Source organism: Psammomys obesus, unplaced genomic scaffold (genome assembly GCF_907164565.1).
Source record: "Psammomys obesus unplaced genomic scaffold, mPsaObe1.curated_primary_1811, whole genome shotgun sequence".
Classification (NCBI taxonomy): domain Eukaryota; kingdom Metazoa; phylum Chordata; class Mammalia; order Rodentia; family Muridae; genus Psammomys; species Psammomys obesus.
In genome coordinates this window covers 829832-853388 of record NW_026596125.1, presented here as the reverse complement: position 1 = coordinate 853388, position 23557 = coordinate 829832, and the positions used below count along the sequence as shown (strand labels likewise).

The following is a 23557-nucleotide window of genomic DNA, read 5'->3' as shown; positions in this document are numbered from 1 at the left end:
AAAAGTTTTAAAGATGACCTTTGATTTTTATTTTGACATTCAAATTTACATTTTGAGAAATGTGAACATGAAGAATCATCTTTGAAATCAGGTGAAATTTTTTTATCAAGCTTACATCACATTTTGGCCCAGTTGTCATACAAAGGCAGCAAAGCCATAGCTCAGCTGGGATCTAAAAAGCTTGTTTAGGGATACTATTTCTCTCTGTGTGTAATGAGAGAACAGAACGGCAGGAATGTGGTAATCTGCCTACCCTACTTGTGTAATGCTCCCCAAGGAAAAGACAATAAGAGCTTACTTCTTACCTACCTTGTAAACTTCAGAAGTATGTTCCAAACCTGCCAATATGCCAAAGTGTAGCTTGTGTTGGACGCCTAAAATGTGGCTAGTCTTCGTTACAATATGAATGTAATGCACACAAGAGATTTTGGAAGATTAGGATTTTTGAAAACATATATGAACATTCTTACATTGAGTAGTTATCAAAATCAGGATATTTTAAATTTAGTCTCTCTGTTTAAACTCTGCTTGTTTCCCACTTTGGAGTATGCCATCTGTTTCTCATATTGGATTTTGGCTAACGAAACACCAAAATGAAATGTTTGTTTGAAACTTTTGTTTATATCATCTTATTCATTACTCACTTATTTGGATGAATCGAAACTTTTCTTTCTTATATACATCCATGTGCAAAGCCTAGTTCTATAGTTACACTTTTTATATGCAGATGGAACCATTTCTGCTGATTGATTGTCCTTGTAGGTTCAAAGAAAAAAAAAATCACCAACTTGTGAAGGAACCAGATTCTGAGTCCTGAGTGAATATCTAGAAATGAGTAATAATTAACTATGACCAATGGGCAAGCCAACATTAAAATATTAATAGTGACTCATTATATTTGGCCTGCTTAACCCAGAAGACCCAAAGAAAATCCCTGGATTAACCTTCCATCTCATGGAACTGAGATTAGGTGGTACCTAATTGTCTCCATTGAGGTTTTTTTGTTTGTTTAACATGGGCAACAAGACAAAAATGTAGTTAAACAAAAAATATTTTTGTTCTCCGAAGGAAATATGCAATTTTGAATTCCAACGTATTGGCAGTAGTGGTGGCAGGGTATTTAGAAAAGGAAAAACTGGCCAGGTGTGGTGCTGCATGCCTTTAATCCTATCACATCGGAGGCAGAAGCAGGTGGATCTCTGTGAGTTTGAGGCTAGCCTGGTCTACATAGTGAATTCTAGGACAGCCAGAGCTACATAGTGAAACCCTGTCTTGAAAACAACAATAACAAAAAGAAAAAGAAAGGGAAAGAAAATGATAGACTCGAGGCAAATGTGAGTTTGAGCACAGCTCTACCTTGGGCATGGGGAGTGGGAAGAGCCACCTTCTTCAGACTGTTGTGAGAGGAGGATGAGAAGATGAACACAATGCGCCTAAGCACAAAGCATCACCACAGATGCTCAGTCAGTGGCAGCTACAACAATTTAGCCAGCACATTCAACTGTGAATAGCAGAAGAGACTTACAAAAAGGGAAAATGGCTTGACTACCCTACCGAAGAGATGCAGGGCACTTGGTTCTAGTCTGCAGGGGACTTCCCTTTCTGACTAGTCAATCCCCAGATCAGAGTTGGACAGAGAGCTTGAGGTATGGCCAGAACATATCACTGCTCAATTCTGCTCGACAGTTAATTCTTTCAGCAATACTCATAGGAAAGATCCAAGATCTCTCTACATTTCCATAATAAAAATCCATAACCACATATTCATTACACAGAAACACTTTGTGAAATAAGAAAAATAAGACATGTAATGGAAGAGCAGCAACACTTGACGTGTAAATACCATCTCTGCCTGTCACCCTTCACTAATCTAAATCTTGGGACAAAAAAATATGTGGCACAGCTCTCAAACCCAAAGAGCCATCTCTGTGTCGCAGAGTCTATTTGGCCATCAGTGGAAAGGTTTGTGGTTTGAGAAAAAACCATGTATGTGGTCTTGTCCCCTGCCAGCTTCTTGGTTTTAGAATGTTATAAGATAGTGGTGTGGGGCCTAGAGAGGTGTCTCAGAGATTAGGAGCACATAGAGCTCTTGCAGATGACCTCAGTTTGATTTCCAGCACCCACACCGGATGGCTCACAACTGGCTGCTTCTAACTCCAGCTCCAAAGATTGACACCCTCTTCTGGCCACCATATTCACTGTACTTATGTGTACAGACCCACACGTACACACATAATTGAACACAAAATCTTCAAAATAGTGATTATTGTATAACGTTGTAAATTACTAAATTCCATTCAGTTGTACTGAGCTGGATGTAAATGTGGCAAAATTTGTTCTGTGTAATTTAACATAATAAACACAACTTGAAAGGATGCAGTAGAGGGCGTGTTTTCCCAGTCCCGCAGCGGTGACTATAGTTTTCTTTCTAGCATATACACTACTGTCACGTTGCATCCCCTAAATGCCTATGTGTGGCTCTGCTTTTCAAAACTCTCAGGCTTTTGTGTTCTACTTGGTAGCGTTTTGGCATCATGCAGGAATATACAGTGTGTTTCCATTCTTGTTTTCAGTAGCTGATGAGTCACATTAGCTGCACAGACACATAGGCTCTTTCACAAAAACTCTTTGGCTTTAGCACATATCTATCTACGTTAGAAAATTCTCTTATCTAAAGGGTAGGTTTGGAATGGGTTTGTGTCTCCTCATTCCAAAGGCACTGCATGGCTTTCTTAGGGATTGGCGGCGGGGGGAGGAGGGCGGCGTGTTCCAAAGCTATGACTGAGATGGTTTCTGAGTTTCCTTTCAGCCAGTTCACCTTGGGCAGTGTGGCACTCAGGACTCTTAGTTTTTGAGAGGAAAAACTATTGTTCTTTTATGAAGCACAGATCATGAAAATTATGATCCCAAGCACAGAGGGCAAAGGAGAAAGAGGGTAGCTGGAAGGGATAAGAGAATATCACCAGGAAGTCCTTGAGGCAGAGGGTGTTGAATGTCGCCAGGGACAGGCATCATGAAGCCACAGAAGCGGACTCTCCCGAAAGCAGGGAAGGGTGACTCTCGAGTCCCCTGCAGAGAGGAACACATTCCCTGGGCAAGCTGTTTTCTCACTCCAGCCAGCAAATGTCAGCTCTTCCTGCTATACGGCCTCTTTCTGGAAATATGAAGGCTTTCTGTAGATGAATATGCCAGTGATGGCCACAGCAACCAAGATCAGGGAGAAGATAACCATGAGACTGATGTAAGTGGAGTGAGGGAGAGGTGGGGATAGCGGCTGCTCGGCCGGGATCATGTTGGTCAAGTTCAGCATGTAGCCCAGAGTCCACCCAGCGTTGCTGTCTCCGATCTGTAAACAACAGGGAAACATCTTGTCGTTCATGGTCTGAAAAGGAAGTCTGTAGTGTTCCTGTAACCCCACCCATACCACCGAGTAACCATGAACTATACAGCCACCTTGTCTATATAGTTCACACAATAGATGAACTTCATATGCTACACTGGGAGTGATGTGAGGGGGAAAATCAAAGCAAATGATTAAAATAGAGCTTGGAGAAAGTTTGGTGATCGGCTGTTCAGTCCACCTGCTGGGGAGCACTTAAATTCAAACAGACCACAGGAGGTCACTCTATTTCCTGAGCTAAGTGAGAGGTGACAGACAGGAAACAGGTAAAAAGATGAAGAGGTAATGATTGGCTCTAGTCCTTTCCATCCTTCCCAGGCCGGAGAAGCCACATAGAACCAGGGCTGCATGCGGGGAAACTTGAGAAAATAATTCCAGAAAGTAAACTTTATAAAGCTGGACAATTATGCACCTCCCTAAGAAAGGATCCTTATTAAATTATAAACCATTCTCTGTCCCTCTCACCTCTGGAGAAATAATTTACAGTCATCCGGTGGTATTTGCACAACAATTTTGGGAAGATTTTATTGTAAGAGCTGTTTGTCATGAAGACATAGAGAAGTTAGCAAGAACAGACAAGCCTGAAGAAGAAACCCAAAACTCCACACACAGTGCCCCTTAGGCCTTGCTGACATCCCTTCCTTGTGACATTTCCTTCCTCCTCTGTGAACATGTTCCTATTGTTTTTGCAAAATAAATAAGTATTAAGTTGTACCTGGAACGATTCACTTACGGATACTTTGTGAACATTACCCTTAACCTGTTTCTGGATCATCACTGACAGTGTAGACCACTTTTTACCCATTTTAACCAACTGCTTAGTATCCAAGGAATGGAATAATAGGACCAAATGATGTGCATACTTTTAAGGCTTTCAGCACGTATTGTAAAAAAACAAAAAACAAAACAAAACAAAAAAACTCCCAACAGGTGTGCCAACTTACAATAGTTCTTTCTTCCAAACCCTGGCCCGTATTGGCAATAATATGTAAAAGGACTAGTTTTTCCTCTCAGTGTGGGGTGGAATCTTTGAAGTCTCCAGATTTAGGGGGGTCATTCCCCAGATGCAGAGACATCAGATCACACGGAAGCATTCCAAGAGTATAAACAGAGACTGCCCTGCATATCAACCAAATTTAAGACAGAGCCTAACGGAAGAAATAGACTGACCGAATGAAAGGAAGTCTGGGATGTTAAAATAAGGAAAAGTATCCATGAAGCTGCTACAGTCCTGATTCTGTGCTTTGGTTTGTTTGAGATCACTGTATTTTAAAAGATGGTAAAATACTTTAGGCATTAGCGGGCACCACAACAGAGGAGCCATATGGCTGCTTGCTTCTTTGCTTCTGGATGCCTGAAGGTGGCACTGTTGCCAAGCAACAGCCCCATCTGTGAGGCTGGTAAGAGACTGGATCACAAAGATGGCCCTTGGGGGGATTCTGAAGTCAGGACAGTGGCTAATGAAATACTATTAAATAAATAAACTGACTTGTTGAGAACTAGTTACTGTCATGTGCAGAAAGGTGAAACAGATTGTGAATTCCTATCATTAGAGTCAGCCTATGAGAGCTGCCTGCTATTCCCAGTAGGACTTGATCTGAATTCCATCTGGTGGGGTAGTAGAACAGTCATCAAGCCAAAACTTAAATGTGGTGGACTCCTAACTTTTCTAAGTTCAAAACTGCTTTGTCACCAACTTCCACCCAACTTTCACACCCCCAACAGATTCCCAAGTTACCTTGCCCATAAAATCAATCTTGTTCCAGGAATTGTCTGTGAAGTTATAGCCGTGCACAAGCAGGGCAAGGATGTAGGTACCCGAGAAGCAGTATTCATTCAGGTACTTCTCCTTTATGTTAGGATGAGCTGCTTTTACCTAGAAGGAAAATGAAGGAAACATCACACCTGCGCAACAGGCCCCTCTCTGTGGTTCCTTCTCACTAGAGACCCAGTGAAGAGACAAGGAGGTCCCTAGCTCACATGGGTCTTGGGGTCAGGCTCTACAACAGGCTGTTGGATGGCACAGTCTCCCTCAGAGACCGTGGAGTTTTCAGTCAGGGTCTCCTGAGGAAGCTTTTCTTCCTCAAGGCTCTCTGTGAAAACAGTAAGCGGCTTAGGAAAAAGGCAGTTCTTTCTGCCTAGGAATTTCAGAAACAGTCAGCTTCAGCATCTCCTTCCATCTCTTACACTTGGAAAAACTCACCAATTACATTAGCATATTAAAGCTGTGACAGCATTGTCTGAAGGAAGCCATTGGTCTCTGTTTAGGCAGAGTCCCCTACATGCCATACTCTGGGTGTTAGTGCAGAGCTTCTACAGGCATCATAAAGAAATCCTTGCCACTCAGGTTAGCCCCTGGAGGACAGCATCACCCCATTCTTCACCCCCGGGCTCCCAACTCAGAGTCTGCATTTTCACTTGATGATTCTCTGTCTCTGTATTTCTGTCTTTTTGTATCTGTCTGTCTGCCTCTCTCTGTATGTGTCTGTGTCTCTGTACTTCTGTCTTTTTGTATCTGTCTGTCTCTGCCTCTCTCTGCCTCTGTCTTTGTCTCTCTCTCACACACACACCACATTTGACAAAAGCAGCCTTGGAAGACACCTTCAGAAGCATTTTGCTAAACAATGCTGATAGTGCTGACATCCCAACCTCTGTCTTCAGTTCCTTTTTGCATCTACATTATAAAAAGCAATTGTCCCAAGTCTTTTCATTCATCCTGTACTCTAGGGAAAAGAGCAAGAGATGCCTGTCACTCTTTGACCATATCCACTCTGGTTGCTGAAACTATGTAGCCAAAAGTTCACAGGCTGCTCAGCCCCTTTCCTACAGAGAGGGCAGATGGCCAGGGCACCACCCACCCAGCACACAGGTCTGTCTCAAAAGGGCCTTTCCTCCCAGCTACCATGAGCTAAGCCACAGATACCATCCGTTAAACATGTACCATGCACTCAGAAGTGGGCAGAACATTTTACATGTAAAATTTCCTTGCCCCAGTGCTTCCAAGATCTTGCCATCTAATGAAATGTGTCCTCTGTATACCCTTTCTCACTTTGATCTAAAAAATGCAGGGGAAAAATTCTATAAGACCCAATATTTCTTCATAATAAAAACTCTTCGTGAATCATGCATACAAACAGACCCCAACATAAAAACACATCTGTAAACAAACCAGCAGCCAATGTCACACTGAATGAAGGGAAAGCTGAATATTAATGAGCTTTGCATGTATGTTTGTCAAGAAACTTGGCACCTCCCTCTCCTTGCCTCCTTTCTTCTCTCTCTGGTTTTGGTGTCAGTATACTGCTGAACTTGCCGAACCAGTCTGGAAGGATCACTTCCTACTTACTGTATGGAGCACTGCTGTTGGTTCTTCCTAAAAGGTTTAGTAGAACTCATCATATGGCTTGTCTCAAAGTCAAATTCAATAATACATTACAAAGATCATGTACCATGATCATGGTTGGTTTTATTCTAAAGATGTAAGAATGGTTCAACATGTGGAAATCAAGAAACACAATACAGTATATAAATAAAATCAAGCACAAAAAAAATCATATAGTCATCTCAACAGATACATAAGAAGCCTTTGATAAAATCCAGCATTCCATTCCTTCTGATAAGAGCCCTGAAGGATAGAAAAAACACACCCCAACACATGAAGACTGCTTACTACACAGCAACAGCCAAACATTATATTAATCAGGGAAAAACTGAAAGTATTTTCTGACCACTCTCTCCACTGTTCATTGGTACAGTGGGTTCTAGTAAGGCATCAAGCAGAGAAGGAAACAAAGAGAAGGAAGTCAAACCATTCCCACTACAGACACTTCAATCATGCCTTATCTTTTGATCTGACACTCAACAGAGCAATGCTACCAAAAAACACTTCAGTGTTACAATTTAGTCAAACCAGTAGGATACAGAATAGACACACAAAAATTCATTAACTTTGCTATACATTAAAAAAAAATGATCTTACAGACAAAAGAAATCAAAAAAACAATTCCACTCACAGTCGCCTCAAACAAAGAAAACAAAAAAACAAAAAACAACCTAGGAATAAGCCTGATCAGAAAGCTGAAGTGAACCCTGCAATGAAAACATTCACCCTGAAGAAGACACTAGCTAGAAAGCCCTGCTACCACATGGGTCAGCATGATCAATATTGTCAAATGAACCCTGACACACTATTGACAGAGCAGTGTTGTCGTTATGAAAAACAGTACAAAATTTCCTCAAAAATTATCAAGTGCTGATAACCCAGCAATTCATTAATGTGAGGATATTCTATGGAAATTGAAATTGAAAATGCCAGACAGATGGGGACTTAACCTGCATCAGGAGGTAAAGACATAAAGAAAATGAGGCTATATAAAAAAGTCAAATACTAGTTATCCATACACACACACACAGACACACACATACCACATAAAGAATGAGATCTGCCATTTTGTACAATACAGGTGAACCTGAAGATTATTTTTGTTAAGTCAAATAAACCAAAAAAAAAAAAAAAAGACAAATACTGAATGATCTTGCTCACATGAAATATTAAAAAGTTAGGCATTCAAAATGAAACCCACTGTTAAATAATTAATAGATAACTCAAGAAGATTTCATAGTATTGAGACAAGGAGCAGTGATTACCAGAGGACAGAAAAAGCAATGGTACAAGGAATGGTAAGAGGTTGGTAAGGAGGTGAAAGGTCATTGCCAGATAGGAATAAGCTTAATTTTTCTCTTGAGTGGTAGGTGTACTATAATTAACAATAATAAAATACAGATTTAAAAACCTAGAAAATGTTGTTGAATGTTCTCACCACAAATAAATGGCACATCATTAAGGTGATAATTATGACCATTATTCTTATCTGTTAAGTACATGATGCAAATTTATACCATAAAAATGTATCAGTCAAAACTAAAATAAAACAACAGAAAATCAGCTTTTAAGAACAAAGGGGGGACTGATGAGGGAATTCGGGGATCTTTTTTATCCTGCAGAAAGGACAGATGCATCTGCTTCTTTCTTTCAACCTTACTGAAAGGCCATGGCAGCCATCCTGTACCCATGACAACAGAACTAAAGGAGCAATGGGGATGACTTAAGAGAGATGCCACCAGCCCCATGCGAGCAGCTGCTTGTTACAAAACTGTGTGCTAAGTGAGAGATGAAGGATGCTGCTTAAGCCATTATAAACCATCAAGGAATGGTGATAAAGGCATTCCTAGGCCCACTCTCTAACCTTCTCTAACACATTTGCTGGACCTCTGTCAAACCAGCGTGAGGTCATGTGCAGATTCACGTCCTCCATGACACTGAGGATACAGGACCAGTTTTATAGTTGTGGCTTCTGGTCACTTACCTCCTCCCAAGGCTTTGAGCAAAAACTTTTTAATGTCTCAGTCAACTTTTCCTGAGAGGAGACACTGTCTTCTGATATCTTCTTAAAGAAATCCATCACAAAGTAGAACGCTGAAAATGCCTGTGGGAGCAGAGTGCAGAGTTTCAGGCTGTGTCTAGCGCATGGGAACATCAACTCAAATTTACCCTTCAGAGCTCAGTTCTGGCTCTTACAACAAGGGAGCCCTGAGCTGGCAATCCCATGCTGCAAATAAGCTGTCTTGCTTCAGTTTCAGCTAAAACAAACCCAGTGGAAGTTTCTTTAAAGGTACACAATTTGAAACTTTTAAAATAATTTATTTCTTTTTATTTTATGCACACTGGTATTTTGCCTGCATGTATGTCTGTGTGAGGGTGTTGGATCCTGGAATTACAGACATCTGTGAGCCGCCATGTGGGTGCTAGGAATTAAACCCTCATCCTCTGGGACAGCAGCCAGTGCTGAGCCATCTCTCCAGCCCTAAAACTTTTTTTTATATAGAACTCATATCTAACTTAACAAAAATAAGTAACTGTGTGCATTAGTCAGTTAATATGACACACATTTGTATGGATTAATATTTCTTTTTATTTTCTAATCTTGATTTTTCTAGCACTTCCAGTCTAAATGGTTAGTTGCCTGGTAATATAGCTGATATTCTCCTTTTATCAGCTTTCTAAGAAAATAATGAAGAAAGTTAACTCAACACCAAATTTGTCCATAAACAAACAAAAAGGTGTGGCCAATATATACTGATGGGGACGTTTAGATGAAGCTGTGGTGAGCACACTTGTGGAAACAGAAACAGGCTCTGCATCTGGGGTCAGGAAACCGCTCCCAAACTGACCGCTTGGCTTGTCCTTACTCCCTTCTGTATTCTGGCTTGTTCATTTGTTCCAGCTTGCTTGTCTGCTTACCAAACACTAGGGTTTAGTTTGGCTGTGCCATGGCAGGAAGCTTTATAGAGATAGGGTCATTGTCAGGGCTGGGATTACTTATGCTGGCATTTGCATCTGAATCTGCCTTCCAAACTCTTGTGTGGACTCGGTGGCCCCTGGCCCCTGGCCCCTGTGGAATGTTCACTTCCAGAGATTGTCCTGCTTAGTTAGGCTCATGTTTAGAATTTAATTGTTATTTTCCATATACTTTTTGGTGTAGTAAAGGTCCCTAAACTGGGGATCACAGATCCACCATAAAGGATCGTCCTATAAATTTTATGCAGATTATTCAGTTTACTTCAAGATGTCTATTTTTCTGATTGGAAGTTCCTTAGCTTTCCTCAAATTCTTCAGAAATTTGTGGTCCCTTGAGGGGTTAAACAAGACTGGATTGTTGAAGAGATTATGCTGAGTGAAATAAGCCAGTCACAAAAGTACAAGTAGCATTTGATTCTGCTGAAAGCACCTAGAATAGCCTGGGCAGGGGTGGAAGCATTGTCATAGGAATTAAAAAAGGGAAGGGGAACAGGGTCTGCTCATCCCCCTCAGGGTCCTCCATGCTATGACCTTTGGAGAATGTTCAAGAGACAAATTGACAGTACTCTGAAATCCGAATCCTGGATGTCAGAGAGTTTCAGACGGTGGGACATTTTGGCCTTTGAAAATATTTCTTCATTTACTGCCATAAAACAGACATAAACCTAATGGAAAAGATAAAAATGTATGCACAGCAACACTGATGTGTCAATAGGGTGCCATTAACAGTCAGGAGAAACCTAGTGGTGCAGTCCTGGGGCATAACAGATGAATCGCTGTAGTCTATACCGTATGACTCTAACGGCTGGATGGCCCCTTTGCGTTGCTTTATGGTGAGCTCAGGTGGTGGGAAACTCTGGCTGACATGGACATAGCACTTCTGTTCTTCCCATGAACAATTCATCTTTCTAGTGCAGTTTGTACTCCACCACAAAGTTCCTGCATATTTCCACTGCATGCAATACATATAACATACGTGTTTTACATGACTGTCGAGGCCATTGGCAAAGCTTCTAGTCAACGGTAATGTATTACTAGCAGCTAGGTTTTTTTGAGGGAGCTCAAAGTCTGGCCAGTAGCAAGAGTAGAGAATAGACTTCATACCCTGTCTAACTGTTATCGCTACAACAAGCAGTAAACCAATACCGCCATCGCCCTCCAAACCAACATACAGGGTGTTCTGGCCCAGGTTGCTTCATATCAGGGATGGTGGCAGCCAGTGACCAGAAAGGTCATTATGAAAGGCTTGGTGACAGTAAAATGGTTCCAAGTAAGAAATGGATATGCCTTCATCAGCAGACATGAATGACACCAACAACGGTGCATCTGTATGCCAGATGCCACCAAAGGTAACTACCCCACCAAACAACTTGTCAGTGTTCAGACAGACAGACAGTGGACTTTATGTTTCTGGAGCAGAAAAGGGCACACGGGCAGCAGCTGTGACAGGCTGTGCTGCACAGATGTGAACATGCAGCAGTAAGCAATTAGACACATCCACACAACACAGGCTCCTCCACACTGTTCCCAGAACTGCAGGAAACGAGCAAAGGAGACATCAGCGAGTGCTCCCGGGGGACAGGCCCCACAGTGCTAGCCCTGCAGCACACAGGTTTCTGCTTTGCTTCTCGTGGAGAGCCTACACTCACTGACCACAGGAGTCCAACCCTCCTGTGTGGGAACAAGCAAGATCGCTGACAACCTGAGTGCAGGGTGGCAGAGTAGAGCAGGGCGGCAGAATCTGCATGGGGTAGACGGCTATAGATCACCACTCCTCAGGAGCCTTCAGGCCAGAAGCAAGCAGAGCAGGCAGCAATAAAAAGGATAAGATAAATCCACATGAGCCCCGAGCCAACAAGGCCCCTCCACGTTAGAATCACCTCATTTCAACTACTAATCCAGGTGCCCAGAAAACTCAGAAACACAAGATGACAAAGAGACAAATAGCAGCTGACCTAACAGCTGAGACTCCATGCATCCTATGGCTGGGCCCGGGTCACAGCCGAGGAACTGTCATCCAGCCTTCTATACCATCCAGCAGTTCTGCCACAGAGCACAATGCCTTGGCAGCAAAAAGGAAAGGGTGACTGAAGCTGAGACCTTAGGTGTTGGATTTCATCCCTTGACCAGACAGTGGGATTGGCAGAGGATGGCATTTTCCAGGCAGCAGGGGGCTTTGGGCATTTTCCTTAAGGATGCCTCTGTTTGCTAGTAACAAAGGTGTTTTTGTAAGCCTGGATTTTCTCTGTACCTTTAAAGATTTTAGGTTGTTTCATGTCTGGTCATGTTGAGATTCTTTGAGAACTTCATTTTTAATAAATGTTTCCAAACCTGATTTTCTTCAAAAAAAGGAGAACATGGAAAGGAAGAGGAGGAAGAAAAAAAGGGACACCTGGTGGCACATGATTATCATCCCAACTAACTACTTGGGAGCTGGAGGCAGGAGGTTTGCAAGTTCAAGGCCAGCCTGGACAACTTAACAAATCCCTGATTCAAAATTTAAAGGCATCTATTAATAAATTCTTAAGTAATTTTTAAATAGTTACATATGGATTTTCAATTGTGGTTTTTATTGGCCAGCAGGGCACACATGTATGTAAAGAATTTTAAATGAGCTTTAATTATAATTCTCTATTTCTGTTCTTTCTTGTTTATGCAAGTTGTACAATGTGTTCTTAAGAAACAATTTCTAAATTACCTCATAATAATTCTCAGCAGATGTTCTCTTTCCTGTTGGTGTTTCTAATTTGCCTTGACATTGGACTCCATCTAGATGCCAAGGCCGCAGTGTAGCCAGACTGGAGGACACGGGTGATTTTACTACTGCGTTTACAGAGTGACTTATAGAACATCAGGGCTGATGGCTCTCTTAGCAAAACTTCCCTCTCCATAAATGCCCACTCCAGACTAACTGGCTCTAGAAATGACAGGAACGGGTTCTTTCAGACAGGAGTCCATTCATTTGTCTTTACATTTATCCTCTTAGCTCCAAGTAGAGTGAAAAAGCCCTTAGCTGTCTCCAGCCACCATAGCCATACACCTCCCTCTTTTGTCCCCTTCCTTCCTCTTCTAAAAATTTCATTCAAGTCAGGGAAGGGCCCTGGTCCCCCCAAAGCCCCATGGCAGGAAACCAGTACCAGTTTAGACACATGGCACTGAAGCCAGGTTGAGATTGATGCCAACAGCCGACCAACTACTCTCTGCTAGTGCTGTACCCTTCCCAGGAGCCCTCGAAAAGGAAAGCTGTGGTCTCACAGCAAGGCATGGTCAGGTCCATGGCTCTCTCCACTGTTTCCTCAGAGGTCAGGTGAACTGAGGGCACCTACAAGGTGTTCAGTCAGGGGTTCAGCCAGGTCTGAGAACAACAGACCCTGTGCACTCCCTGCAGCTCTTGATGTGACATTGATTGGGTGTGCAGACCATACAAACAAACAAACAAACAAACAAACAAACAAACTCCTCTCACCCTGGGGCCAGAGCTGGAACTAAACCTCCTCCTCTTGTCTGTTCTGTTTTCTGAAGGGGAGAAAGGCAGCCAAAGGCCCTGATTCTCTGATCAGTATTGTGGACAACAGCTGTTACGTGTCTGTAACCGTTGCTCTGTAGTCGGCACTTGGTAGATGGTAGGCAACTCTCGCAGCGTGCTTCCTAACTGTGATTACAATGGTGCTTGGTCTCAGGAAACAGAACAGGCAGTCTGAGTAATTAAGAGCTCAAGGGGCATCTTTCCTTTTGAGCACCAACACTTTTTCTTATTCTGGAATGTTTAGGAAAGATGGAATTTGGGAGTCAGGATCCGATAATCCCTCCTGTGTTCCAAACTGTAATGAAATGGATGCTTATTTAAGGTCTCCCTTTATGGCTCTCAATTTTCTGCTTCCTAAATGTTTCTCAGAGAAGAAATCCCCCAGTGGAGTCGCCCCACAGCTGCTGCTACTTCTGACATTTAGAGTACTGCTTGCAGCAGCCTCTGAGGGGTACATATCCTGCAGTGAGCCTCCTTCTTCTTTGTTCATTTTATCCAGGTAGAATAACCAAACCACAATTAACCTAAGCCAAACATGCTATTAATTCCCTTTATCAGACGGCTGCAGTATGTATATTTCACCAAGGTCTGGCCAACAGACTCTGAAAGGGTATCTGTTGGCTCTACCGCATGAGAGATGTGTAAAGAAAAGCTCTTCACCGTCATTCTCATTCCTACCTTGATTTTGCTGGAGAAGGTATAATGCTTGGAGCGGTAGCCACGCTTTTAGCATCATGAGAAAACCAAGAAGATAGTGGAGAAGGAGATCCTAGATACTGACATGACTCGGCCAAGCAACAAACACTGAGTTGTATCAAGACATTTTTATGTGTAAGAAAAAAAAAGGTTTTATTATTCACATACTTTATAGGCACATCTTGGACAACTTGTAACTTAAAACACTCTAATCAATATAGCTCATCATTTCACAAACTTACCCCGAAACTTCCATGGAGAGGTGGCAAGAAGACGGCATTGAAGGCACAGTAGGAGTAAGGGCAGTAGGTGCTGTTGAAGAGCTCGAGGATGCTCTGTTGGCACTGCTCATAGTTTCCAGTGCCCTGGATTTGAAACTGATCAAATGGTAGCTTCTTTTTAAAGCTCTTGGTGCAGGGGGTGCCGAAGAGTTCACTCACGTTCACGACCTTCTTGTATCCCGGGAGGAAGCACGGGTCCCTGAGGGTCCCGCCACTTGAAGCCTGAATGGAAGAAGCACCCAAATGCCAACTGATCATGCGCAGCATGGCGTCGCCATGCCCTTGTTTTGCCTTCATCGCCCTTGAGAATACATTTTTAAAAGAAGGTTTATAGATTAGCGCCTAGGTGTGGCATGGCATAGGGTGTGTTGGGGTATTTATGCCCAAATCCAGAAAGGCCATCAACGAGGCCTGTCCCTGGGCCCTCAGTGCTGAGTACACAGTAGGTTCACAAGCAGGAGTCTCCAGAAGACTCCGGCCTGGGTGTAGCTGTGTCTGGATTCTACCCCTTCTCCTCCACCCCAGGCAGACTGGGAGCTCTGGGAGTGGGTCGATGCCATAAGTCTTTTATTCCAGGAGTGAAAAAAAAAAAGATTTTAAGCCCCAAGGTAAAAAGAGAGGCTGCTGTGGATAAGAGCCACATGGGCTTTGGGGTCCGGGGCACCTCTCAGCTGCACCTGCTTCAAGATGGCAGTCTTGATGATGATGGTTTTAAGAAGTGTTCCTGGAGGAGGGTGGGGGGACTGACTGTCCTTTCCTAGAGGCAGGACAACTGGATGTGACAACTTCCCTCTGTGTTTATTTGCCAGGGTGTGTCTGGAAATCTCATTACATCAAGTATCTATTCTTGCATTCAAAATGCAGAAGGCATCTGAGGACAATATTTTAAGAATCAATTGACAAATCCTGTATTTTCCCTGCAGTGTTTTTTATTTCTCTCTCTGATTAAAAAAAAAAATGGTGTAGACAAACTTACGAATGGTTACTCCTCCAAGCAAACAATGCTCTAGCATGTAGCTTGCATTATCATCACCACTGGGGCGAGAAAGTAATTCCTAAGAAAAGACCTTAGCGGTGTCCTTGGAGATAGTGCCGCAACAAACATGGGAGGGGATGTCTGGGTGGGGCGAGTCACAGGGGCCCACCAGATGTAGCCTGGTGTCCTGCCTGAGAAGGGACAAGCTTCAGACCAGTTACTGATTACAACGGGGAAAAAACAGGATGTGGGGGCTGAGGACCAGATGTGGGAAGAGCAGAACTGAATTCAGTTGCACTTGCCTGGATGTCCTTGGCCAGTTTCTGCCAGAGTGCCTGGTCCTTCCCATAGCACAGGAAGCTGTGTGTGTACACAGTGTAGTCCTCGCCATAGAGACGGAATTGCAGAGAGTTTTCTGGGGCCTCTAAAGTGTTATTTAGGGGCACAAAGGTGATCTGTGTAGAGGCTCCGCCAAGATCCAAAGCGCCGAATGTTTCTTGTTTCCGGCTGTCAGATGAGATGACCCTTAGCCAAGTCTGTTTCTGAAAGAAAGGAAAAATGCTGGAAGTCTCTGAACATCCATCCTCCTGAGATGGAGGACCAGGGGCAAAGAGTGGGGCAAAGCCTACTGCAGGTTCCCAAAATGAGTATCAAGTCAACAGCTAACGAGAGGGCTTTGAAGACACAGCTCAGAGAGCAGCAATGTGGGGTCAGGAAAACTATGGTTCACAGACAAGTACAAATTCCCACTCAATCTCCAGCTAAGTGACCTGGGCTAGAAAAGATTCTATTTTGAAGCATCTGTTATTGGGGGGGGGGGTCTACGAATAGGGGTGATAATGTGCCACCTGTGGCTGTTCTGAGCATGAGTCACACCGTGGGCAGAATGCTATGCACGCCTCGCTTAGGAAAGCCGTTTTCATTTTGCTTTGCTTTAAACCTAGCCTTACTATGTTGCTCAGGCTGGACTCCAACTTGCACTTCTCCTGTCTCGTCTCTGCCCAGTCAAGTCTTACTTTAAATAAGATTAAAATATATTAAATGAAGCGTATTTGGGGGCTGGAGAGAGCTTAGTGTTAAGAGCCCATACTGCTCTTGCAGAGGACTTGGATTTGATCCCTAACATTGGGAGGCTAACAGCTGCATGTGACCCCAGTTCCAGGAGATCTGTCAGCCTCTTCTGACCTCCGAAGATGCCTGCGAGCACATGCACATACTTGCACAGAGCCACACACGTACACATAATTTTTTAAAATAAAAACAAAATCTTTAAAGTAGGTTTTAATTCCCTTTCTATGTCTCCGTGGGATGAAGACATGGCTTTGATAGTCTCCAGTATTAACAGGAAGGCGAATGTACCTCTAGCGATGGTTCCAAAGGTGGGAGTAAGTTCATTCCTTCATTTGTCCACCCATGATTTCTCTAGCTAACGAGCCACATACTTCCTGGGCCGGCAGTGGCACTGACTGTGTAGGAACACCGCCCTGGTGTGAGCTATTTACCTGAGTGAACTTTCCCAGCAGATAGTTGATAGTAATCCACCCGTAGGCGCCTTCTTCTTTTCCTGTGATGATCTTGGCACCCTGGAAGTCAAAGGGGTAGTTGCTGAGGCTCCTCGACACTGCAGCCAGGACCCTGTCGGCCGACTCTTCACTTTCCATTCTACAGAAAAGAAGAGGTGAAGTTATTGCTTTTTGTCTTCGTGGTTAAACTGACCCATTACAGCTAAAGAACCTAACACACCAGACTGGGAGACACAGGCATCACCATCCTTCTGGCTCTCTCCAGATTCAAATCTTGCAGTCACTGAGTATACGTATCTTTTTAAAGTTCCAGGTTAGCTTTGCTCTCTGGCTCAAAAAGCATCAAAGTATCAAAGGTTTTTAAAATGACTTGTGGTGGGAGCTTGGTGTTGTCTGGCCATGTTGAGAGCTGGTATGTGAGGTTTCAGCCATCACTGTTCAGCCGCTGCTCTTTTACACTTTAGAGTCTTCAGCTAGGGCTGTGGAAATGAGTAGCAGATGCCCAAGTTCCTCAAAAGCCACCCTGGGAAACACCTTCCTTTTATTCAGTTCTTAGGTCCTTTGAGAGCCGAAGAGCCTTCAGCGTTGCCATGTGTGATTGCTCCCAAGAGCCAGTCTGAAATACCAAGAGGCTCTGAGTGAGAGGGCACACCTGTCACAGGGGCTGGGCTCTCTCCTAGTTACCCTAGCTACAAGTCCCACAATCCCAGGCACCCCAGCACTGCCTCTGAGTCCTAGTACCACAGTCTCTACCTAAGTAAGCGCATGCCTGCTGTGGCCCCCAGGTAAACGGGTGTCTCATGCTGCTTGGACGCTGGGATCAGTTCAGTGGACATCTCCATGCACTCAGCCAGGTATGTGTCTATTTCATTTGTTTTCTGAGCATATTTTGAGATTCCAGGACCTAAGGAAAGATACAGAAGATGGAAACCTTTGAAAGAAAAGGTGTGGGGTGTATCTTGACCATATTAAAGTGTTTGCTAAGAAAACAGAAGGAGCCCAGTGGTGGTGGCACACACCCTTAACCCCAGCACTTGGGAGGCAGAGGCAGGCAAATCTCTGAGTTCAAGGCCAGCCTGGTCTATACAGTGAGTTCAAGGCCAGCCTGGTCTACAGAGAGAAACCCTACCTTGAAAAAAACAACAACAAAAAAAGAAAACACTTCTTGATATGATATACATTAGGTTGTGTTTCTTAGAGGGAATACTGGTTAATTTTTATTGTCAACTTAATTGCAGTAAGAAGCACCTAGCGAATGAATGTGGTACTCTTTGAGCATGTCTTTGAGGCTGTTTGCAGAGAGGTTTATTTAACTGTGGAGGAAAGATGTGGGCTGCACTATCGTGGCGCTGGGATTTGAGACTGAACAAAAGGGGAGAAAAAAGAAGCTGGTGAAACCCTTTCTCAGCTTCCTGATCTGCCCGGATGTGAAAAGTTCCTGTCACCATGCTTTCCCCACCATCGTGGACTGTTTCTCTTAGAACACAGAGCCAACATAAGCACTTCTTCCCTTAAATTGCCTTCTCAAGTACTTCCTCAGAGTCGTGAAAAAGTAGCTAATTTGCGTGATACTGCGTTTGATGTCTTTTTAACCTTGCCGGTAAAGCCTGCTGTTCAGCAATCTGACCACAAGGTGGAGCAATTTCACATTTAATTGAGTTACGTCTTCTGACACTAGGCTGACCTTAGAGTGCAATCTGTTAGACGCTTTTGAATGATCCTTTCACAGAGTCGTAATTAGCAACGTTAGTTCCTAGAGGCCCTCGGTGAAGATGACATTTATCGCAAAAATTAGAGTAAAGCACCCGATATACTGGCTTTTCCTGAAAAGACAGGCCGTGTCATTAATTAGCTATGTCACAGCATGTGCCCTAAAATTTATGGGGTTTCTTCCTTTGTTAGAAGAAATAGAAGAAGCTTCATCTCCTCAGAGTCTTTTTCCACTCCAGTAGCCTGCCTCTCTGCTAAGACTGTTAGGCCCACTTTCGAGCAAACTAATGGTTGCTGTCGAGAGGAGTGAAAACAAGACTCCTAAGCTTTCTGAGTTTAACCCCGCCATGTTTCCAGCCCACACTGAGGTGCTTTCCAGACGCTTGGTAGCAAGAGCTTGCTTTCAAGGTGATTATTCAAACGGGCTGCTAAAGAGCCTCTGCGTTTAACACAACGAGACGCCCCATGCTCTAACAGCAGCTTACTTCTGCTTCGGGAAACCTGTCCTTTGTATTTCACTGACTCTGTTTGGAGGAGAAAATCCTGTATTTGTTGGGCCAACCACATGCATGAGTCTCGGAAAAAAAAAATCTGTTGACTTTTGTTGTTGTTGTTATTGTTGTTGTTAATGGAGGGCAGTGAATGGAATGACAGCCAATGAGGTGAAGGTGCAGCCTCTAGGAACTCCAGGAGCCCCATAGCCGCAAGGCCTAAGTGCTGGCACACTGGGCTCCCAGCAGAATGGTTTTCTCTCTTTATCCCCCTGCCTGGTTCCTTGGCAAATGACAAAAGTCAGTGGAAGCAACAGGCCATCAGGTTAAAAGTCAGTTCTCCTCCGGGATCTAGATTACCTGTCTGAAGAGAAACAGTGTGTTCTTGGCTCAAAAGGCCAAGAGAGACAAAGGTTGGAGGGTGGTGTGACGTGATGTCTGGTGCATGAGGAAGGGCAGGGCAGAGCAGGTCGGGGGAGCTAAGCCTTCAATCATCCTCTGGGTGTGACTTGGAGGGGGTGGTCATGAGCACATACAGCAGAGCTTCTGTGAGGGGCCAGTAGTGCAGCCTAGGGCCCTGGATCACCAGCTGGACTCTGGCCACTTACTGGACACTAACCCTCCAGTCTTTTATTTCCTTCCTTGGAAAACAAGATTTAAATGACTCCAGGCCTAAAGGGCTTTGAGCCGCTCTTCCTTGCCTCTAAAGAGACCAAAAGCTTTTGACACTGTCCTCCAGGTTGCAGCCTGAGCCTGAAAATAAAAATCAGCAGACCATACCATTAGAGGCACCATTTTTTTAGAGCTGTATAGCCCCAGGCTCCTACCCATATCTGTTGACTCTGCTCAGTTGAAACTCTGGCAGTTAGGGTTCCTACATCCATGTTCTAAGAGCCCCTCCCCTCTGGGTAGTTCTGGGCTATTTCAAGTCTGAGACTCAATGGCTCAGATATGGGACTGACAGCCAGCCCCATCCGTTGCCAGCCTAAGTAACTTTAAACAAGTGGCATGACCTGTCTTAATCTTGTTGCCCTCACTTTAAAAACAGAGCTGCTGCTCTCCACCCAACAGAGCATGAGAGTGAGAAAATGCACATGGGGTTCTTAATGCAGAAGTGCCCTGTTGGTGAGAGTTATTTTTACTTAGTTCTTAGTGTGTGTGTGTGTGTGTGTATGTGTGTGTGTGTATGTGTGTGTATGTGTGTGTATATGTGTGTATGTGTGTGTGTGTGTGTGTGTGTGTGTGTGTATTGCTGGGAAGCCAACCTAGGACATCATGACTATTAAGCCTGCACAACACCACTAAGCTACACCTTCAGCTATTTTAAAATTAATATTTTTATTAATTAGTTTATTTGCTTTGCATCCCAGCTGTAGCCCCCTACCTCATCCTCTCTCAGTCCCTCCTTCATCTCTTCCCATAACCCTTGCCCAGTCCACTGATAGGGGAGGTCCTCCTCCCCTTTCATCTGACCCTTGCCTATCAGGTCTCATCAGGCCTGGCTGTGTGGTCTTCCTCTGTGGCCTGGTAAGGCTGCTCCCCCTCAGGGGGAGGTGATCAAAGAGCCAGCCACTGAGTTCATGTCAGAGACAGTCCCTGCTCCCATCACCAGGAAACCTATTTGGAGACAGAGCTGCCACAGGCCACATCCATTCAGGGGTCTAGGTTATCTCCATGCATGGTCCCTGGTTGGAGCATCAGTCTCAGAAAAGACCCCAGGGCCCACATTTTTTGGTTCTGTTGCTCTCCTTGTGGAGCTCCTGTCCTCTCCAGGTCTTTCAATCTCCCCCTTCTTTCATAAAATTCCTTGCACTCTGCCCAAAGTGGCTATGAATCTCAGCATCTGCTTTCATACCCTCCTGGGTAGAGTCTTTCAGAAGCCCTCTGTGGTAGGCTCCTGTCCTGTTCCGTTTTCTTCCTCTTCTGATGTCTATCCCCTTTGCCTTTCTGAGTGAGGATTGATATCTTAGATAGGGTCCTCCTTCTTGCTTAGGTTCTTTAGGTGTACAGATTTTAGTGTGTTTTATCTTATATTATATATCTAATATCCACTTATAAGTGTGTTTGGAAATCAATCTGGCACTTTCTCAGACAATTAGGAATAGCACTTCCTCAAGACCCAGCTGTACCACTCCTAGGCATATATCCAAAATATGCTCTCAAGTACACAACAAGAACATTTGCTCAGCCATGTTCATAGCAACTTTATTCATAATAGCCAGAACCTGGAAACAACCCAGATGTCCCTCAACTGAGGAATGGATACCTTCAGCTATTTTAAAATTTGCTTCTTTTTTAAGTATTGATTTCAATATTATAATTTTTGGCAATAATAGGGATTGACCACAGGGTTGTGGGCATGAGAGGCTACATCTGTCAGCTACTGAGCTACATCCATGACTTGTTTAAGGCAGAGTCTTTCTAAGTCATCCAGGCTGGCCACCAACTCACTCTGTGGTCCAGGCAGGCCTGAACCTCGGGACCCCCCTGCTTACCGGCCTGTGCTACTAGGCCCAGCTCAATGTCACGTTGCAGTGATAATAACAGCACATCAGCGGCAACTCCACTGTGTTCCTCACGGGGCTCCGTGCTGGCTCCTTTTGCTCTTGTGTAGTGTTGGTGCCTCTCCCGCTCCTGTCCCGCTCTCCCCGCCTCCATAGCCTCCATCTTACCTTTCACTTGACATTCTTTTAACTGGTGCACCACTCCTGTGTCATTCTCCTTCTCAGCTGGCCACTTGTAGATGTACAAGTTGGTGTGAGAAGACCCTGCATCCAGCACAATCCCATACTGAGGGCGAAACAAATTTAAGACACTTATCAGCATGACACCACACTTCTCCATACTTAGCTTGCAAAGGAAGTGGACAGGGACAGGAATTTTCTAACCATAAGAAGAAAGTACTCTAAGCCAAGTAGAACATTCAGTACTGGGGACTAGAGTGACCCTCATGCCAAGGATTACCAGCAGGCCATTCCTGTACATAAGGACTGCTGGTGCTGGACCTTGGAAACATCTGGGCCTTACCGAGGGCAGGCCTGAGCCATGAGGCTACTTAGAAAAAGCTCAGTTATTCTAGTGTGGAACCAGGATCAGACCCACAGGCCAAAGCAGCTGAGACACTGTAGAAGGAACGGAAAACTAATCCAGCGATGCTCAAATTTGTCCATACCCTGGGATCAGCTGGCAAGTCCTTAGACACTGGTTTAAAAGTGGTCTGGTTGCCAGCACCATCATGAGATCCTGTGGGATTCTAATATTCACACAAGCCAGGTGACCACTGAGCTAACCCACGGAGGCTGGACAGATATAACAAGTGTGTTCATCTGATGAGTTTAGTGAGTACGGAGTTATATTTTAAAGAGAGAAACACTCAGTGGGTTTGCTTTTTTTAAACTCAGAAAACGTAACTGTAAAGTTGTGTTCGGTATTTTAAGACATATAAACTTCATTAGAAAGAGCCTGCAGCTCTTTAAAAGGAGGAGGACACTGCAGGAATAAATAAAATCAGGAGAAAGGGAATGTAAGGAAGCCGCTCAGGCAGCAAAGGGCGCTGAGCCCCAACACCCAGGCAGTACGCCAGGCATGGTGGTGAGCTTGCAATCCAGACACTGCCAAGGCGTCGACGGACGTGAGGCTCACTGCTCAGCTTTCCTGTCCTGATGGGGGGGATGGTGCCTGTGGAGGAGTGACACCGAGGTTGCCTTCTGGCCTCCTCATGCATGTACACACATGCAGTACACATACATATATGTGTACTCGGCACACAGAAACTAAGAGGGAAAGGCAGCATGGAGATGGACTAGGTGGTTAGGGGAGAAAAGGGGAGGGGCAAAAGCACCACGCCTGGTTTCTCGGGTGTGCTGACCGTGTGCCTCGCAGGGGTTGTGTGAATTATCTTCTGTAACTCAGAACAATGCCAGGAAGTAGGGGCTATTTTTATCCTTTTTATATAGATCAGGAACTACCAGCAGGTTAGTTGATAAATCTAGTCTGAGTTAGGCTCAGAATCAAGACCTTGTCCGTGGACCACGGGGCAGGGCTCAGTGCCAGGCTTCGGGGATATGCTCCCTTCTAAAGACATCTGTGAGGACAACCCCAGCACAGTGCACACATGCAATGATGCATGATGCACGCAGCGCACACCCATCTGCCGCCAGCAAAATGCAAATGCAGAACATTCGGCCCTGCAGACTTCCTGATGCTCCTCTTAGTCATCTTGGCTAAGGAGCAACCACTATTCTGACTGACATCTGTCACTGAAGATGACTTCTGTCTGTTTTGAACTGTAACAAAGGGAAATCACATAGAATGCCCACTAGCCGTGATCTCTGTCACTCTCCACTACAAAATGCTTTCAAACCGTGCCCTTTGTTCATGCTTTTCCCTTGCTGTAGCATATTCCATTGTGTGCATATACTACGTTTTTATTCATTCTAATGTTGATAGACATTTGGATTATAGTTGAGACTATTAGAAATATAGCTGCCTTGAACATTCTTGTGGGTTTCACTTTATGGAATAAAAGCTTTCTTCTTTCTCTTCTTTCTCTTTCTTTCTTTCTTTCTTTCTTTCTTTCTTTCTTTCTTTCTTTCT

At 44.2% G+C, this 23557-nt stretch overlaps 1 protein-coding gene across 2 annotated transcripts in view; it reads right to left on the bottom strand.

Annotated features, from left to right (window-relative positions):
- Entpd1 (ectonucleoside triphosphate diphosphohydrolase 1) overlaps positions 1-23557 on the bottom strand; it is a 75842-nt gene continuing 52285 nt past the window's right edge. For both annotated transcript variants that reach the window (XM_055591713.1, XM_055591714.1), the window contains 8 exons: positions 21634-21751; positions 17514-17664; positions 16740-16899; positions 15540-15779; positions 14223-14483; positions 8767-8886; positions 5139-5276; positions 1-3346 (listed from right to left, as the gene is read on the bottom strand). In XM_055591713.1, the coding sequence (XP_055447688.1) occupies positions 3140-3346; positions 5139-5276; positions 8767-8886; positions 14223-14483; positions 15540-15779; positions 16740-16899; positions 17514-17664; positions 21634-21751 (1395 nt within the window). In that variant the 3' untranslated portion in view covers positions 1-3139. The remainder of the gene's footprint in view (positions 3347-5138; positions 5277-8766; positions 8887-14222; positions 14484-15539; positions 15780-16739; positions 16900-17513; positions 17665-21633; positions 21752-23557) is intronic.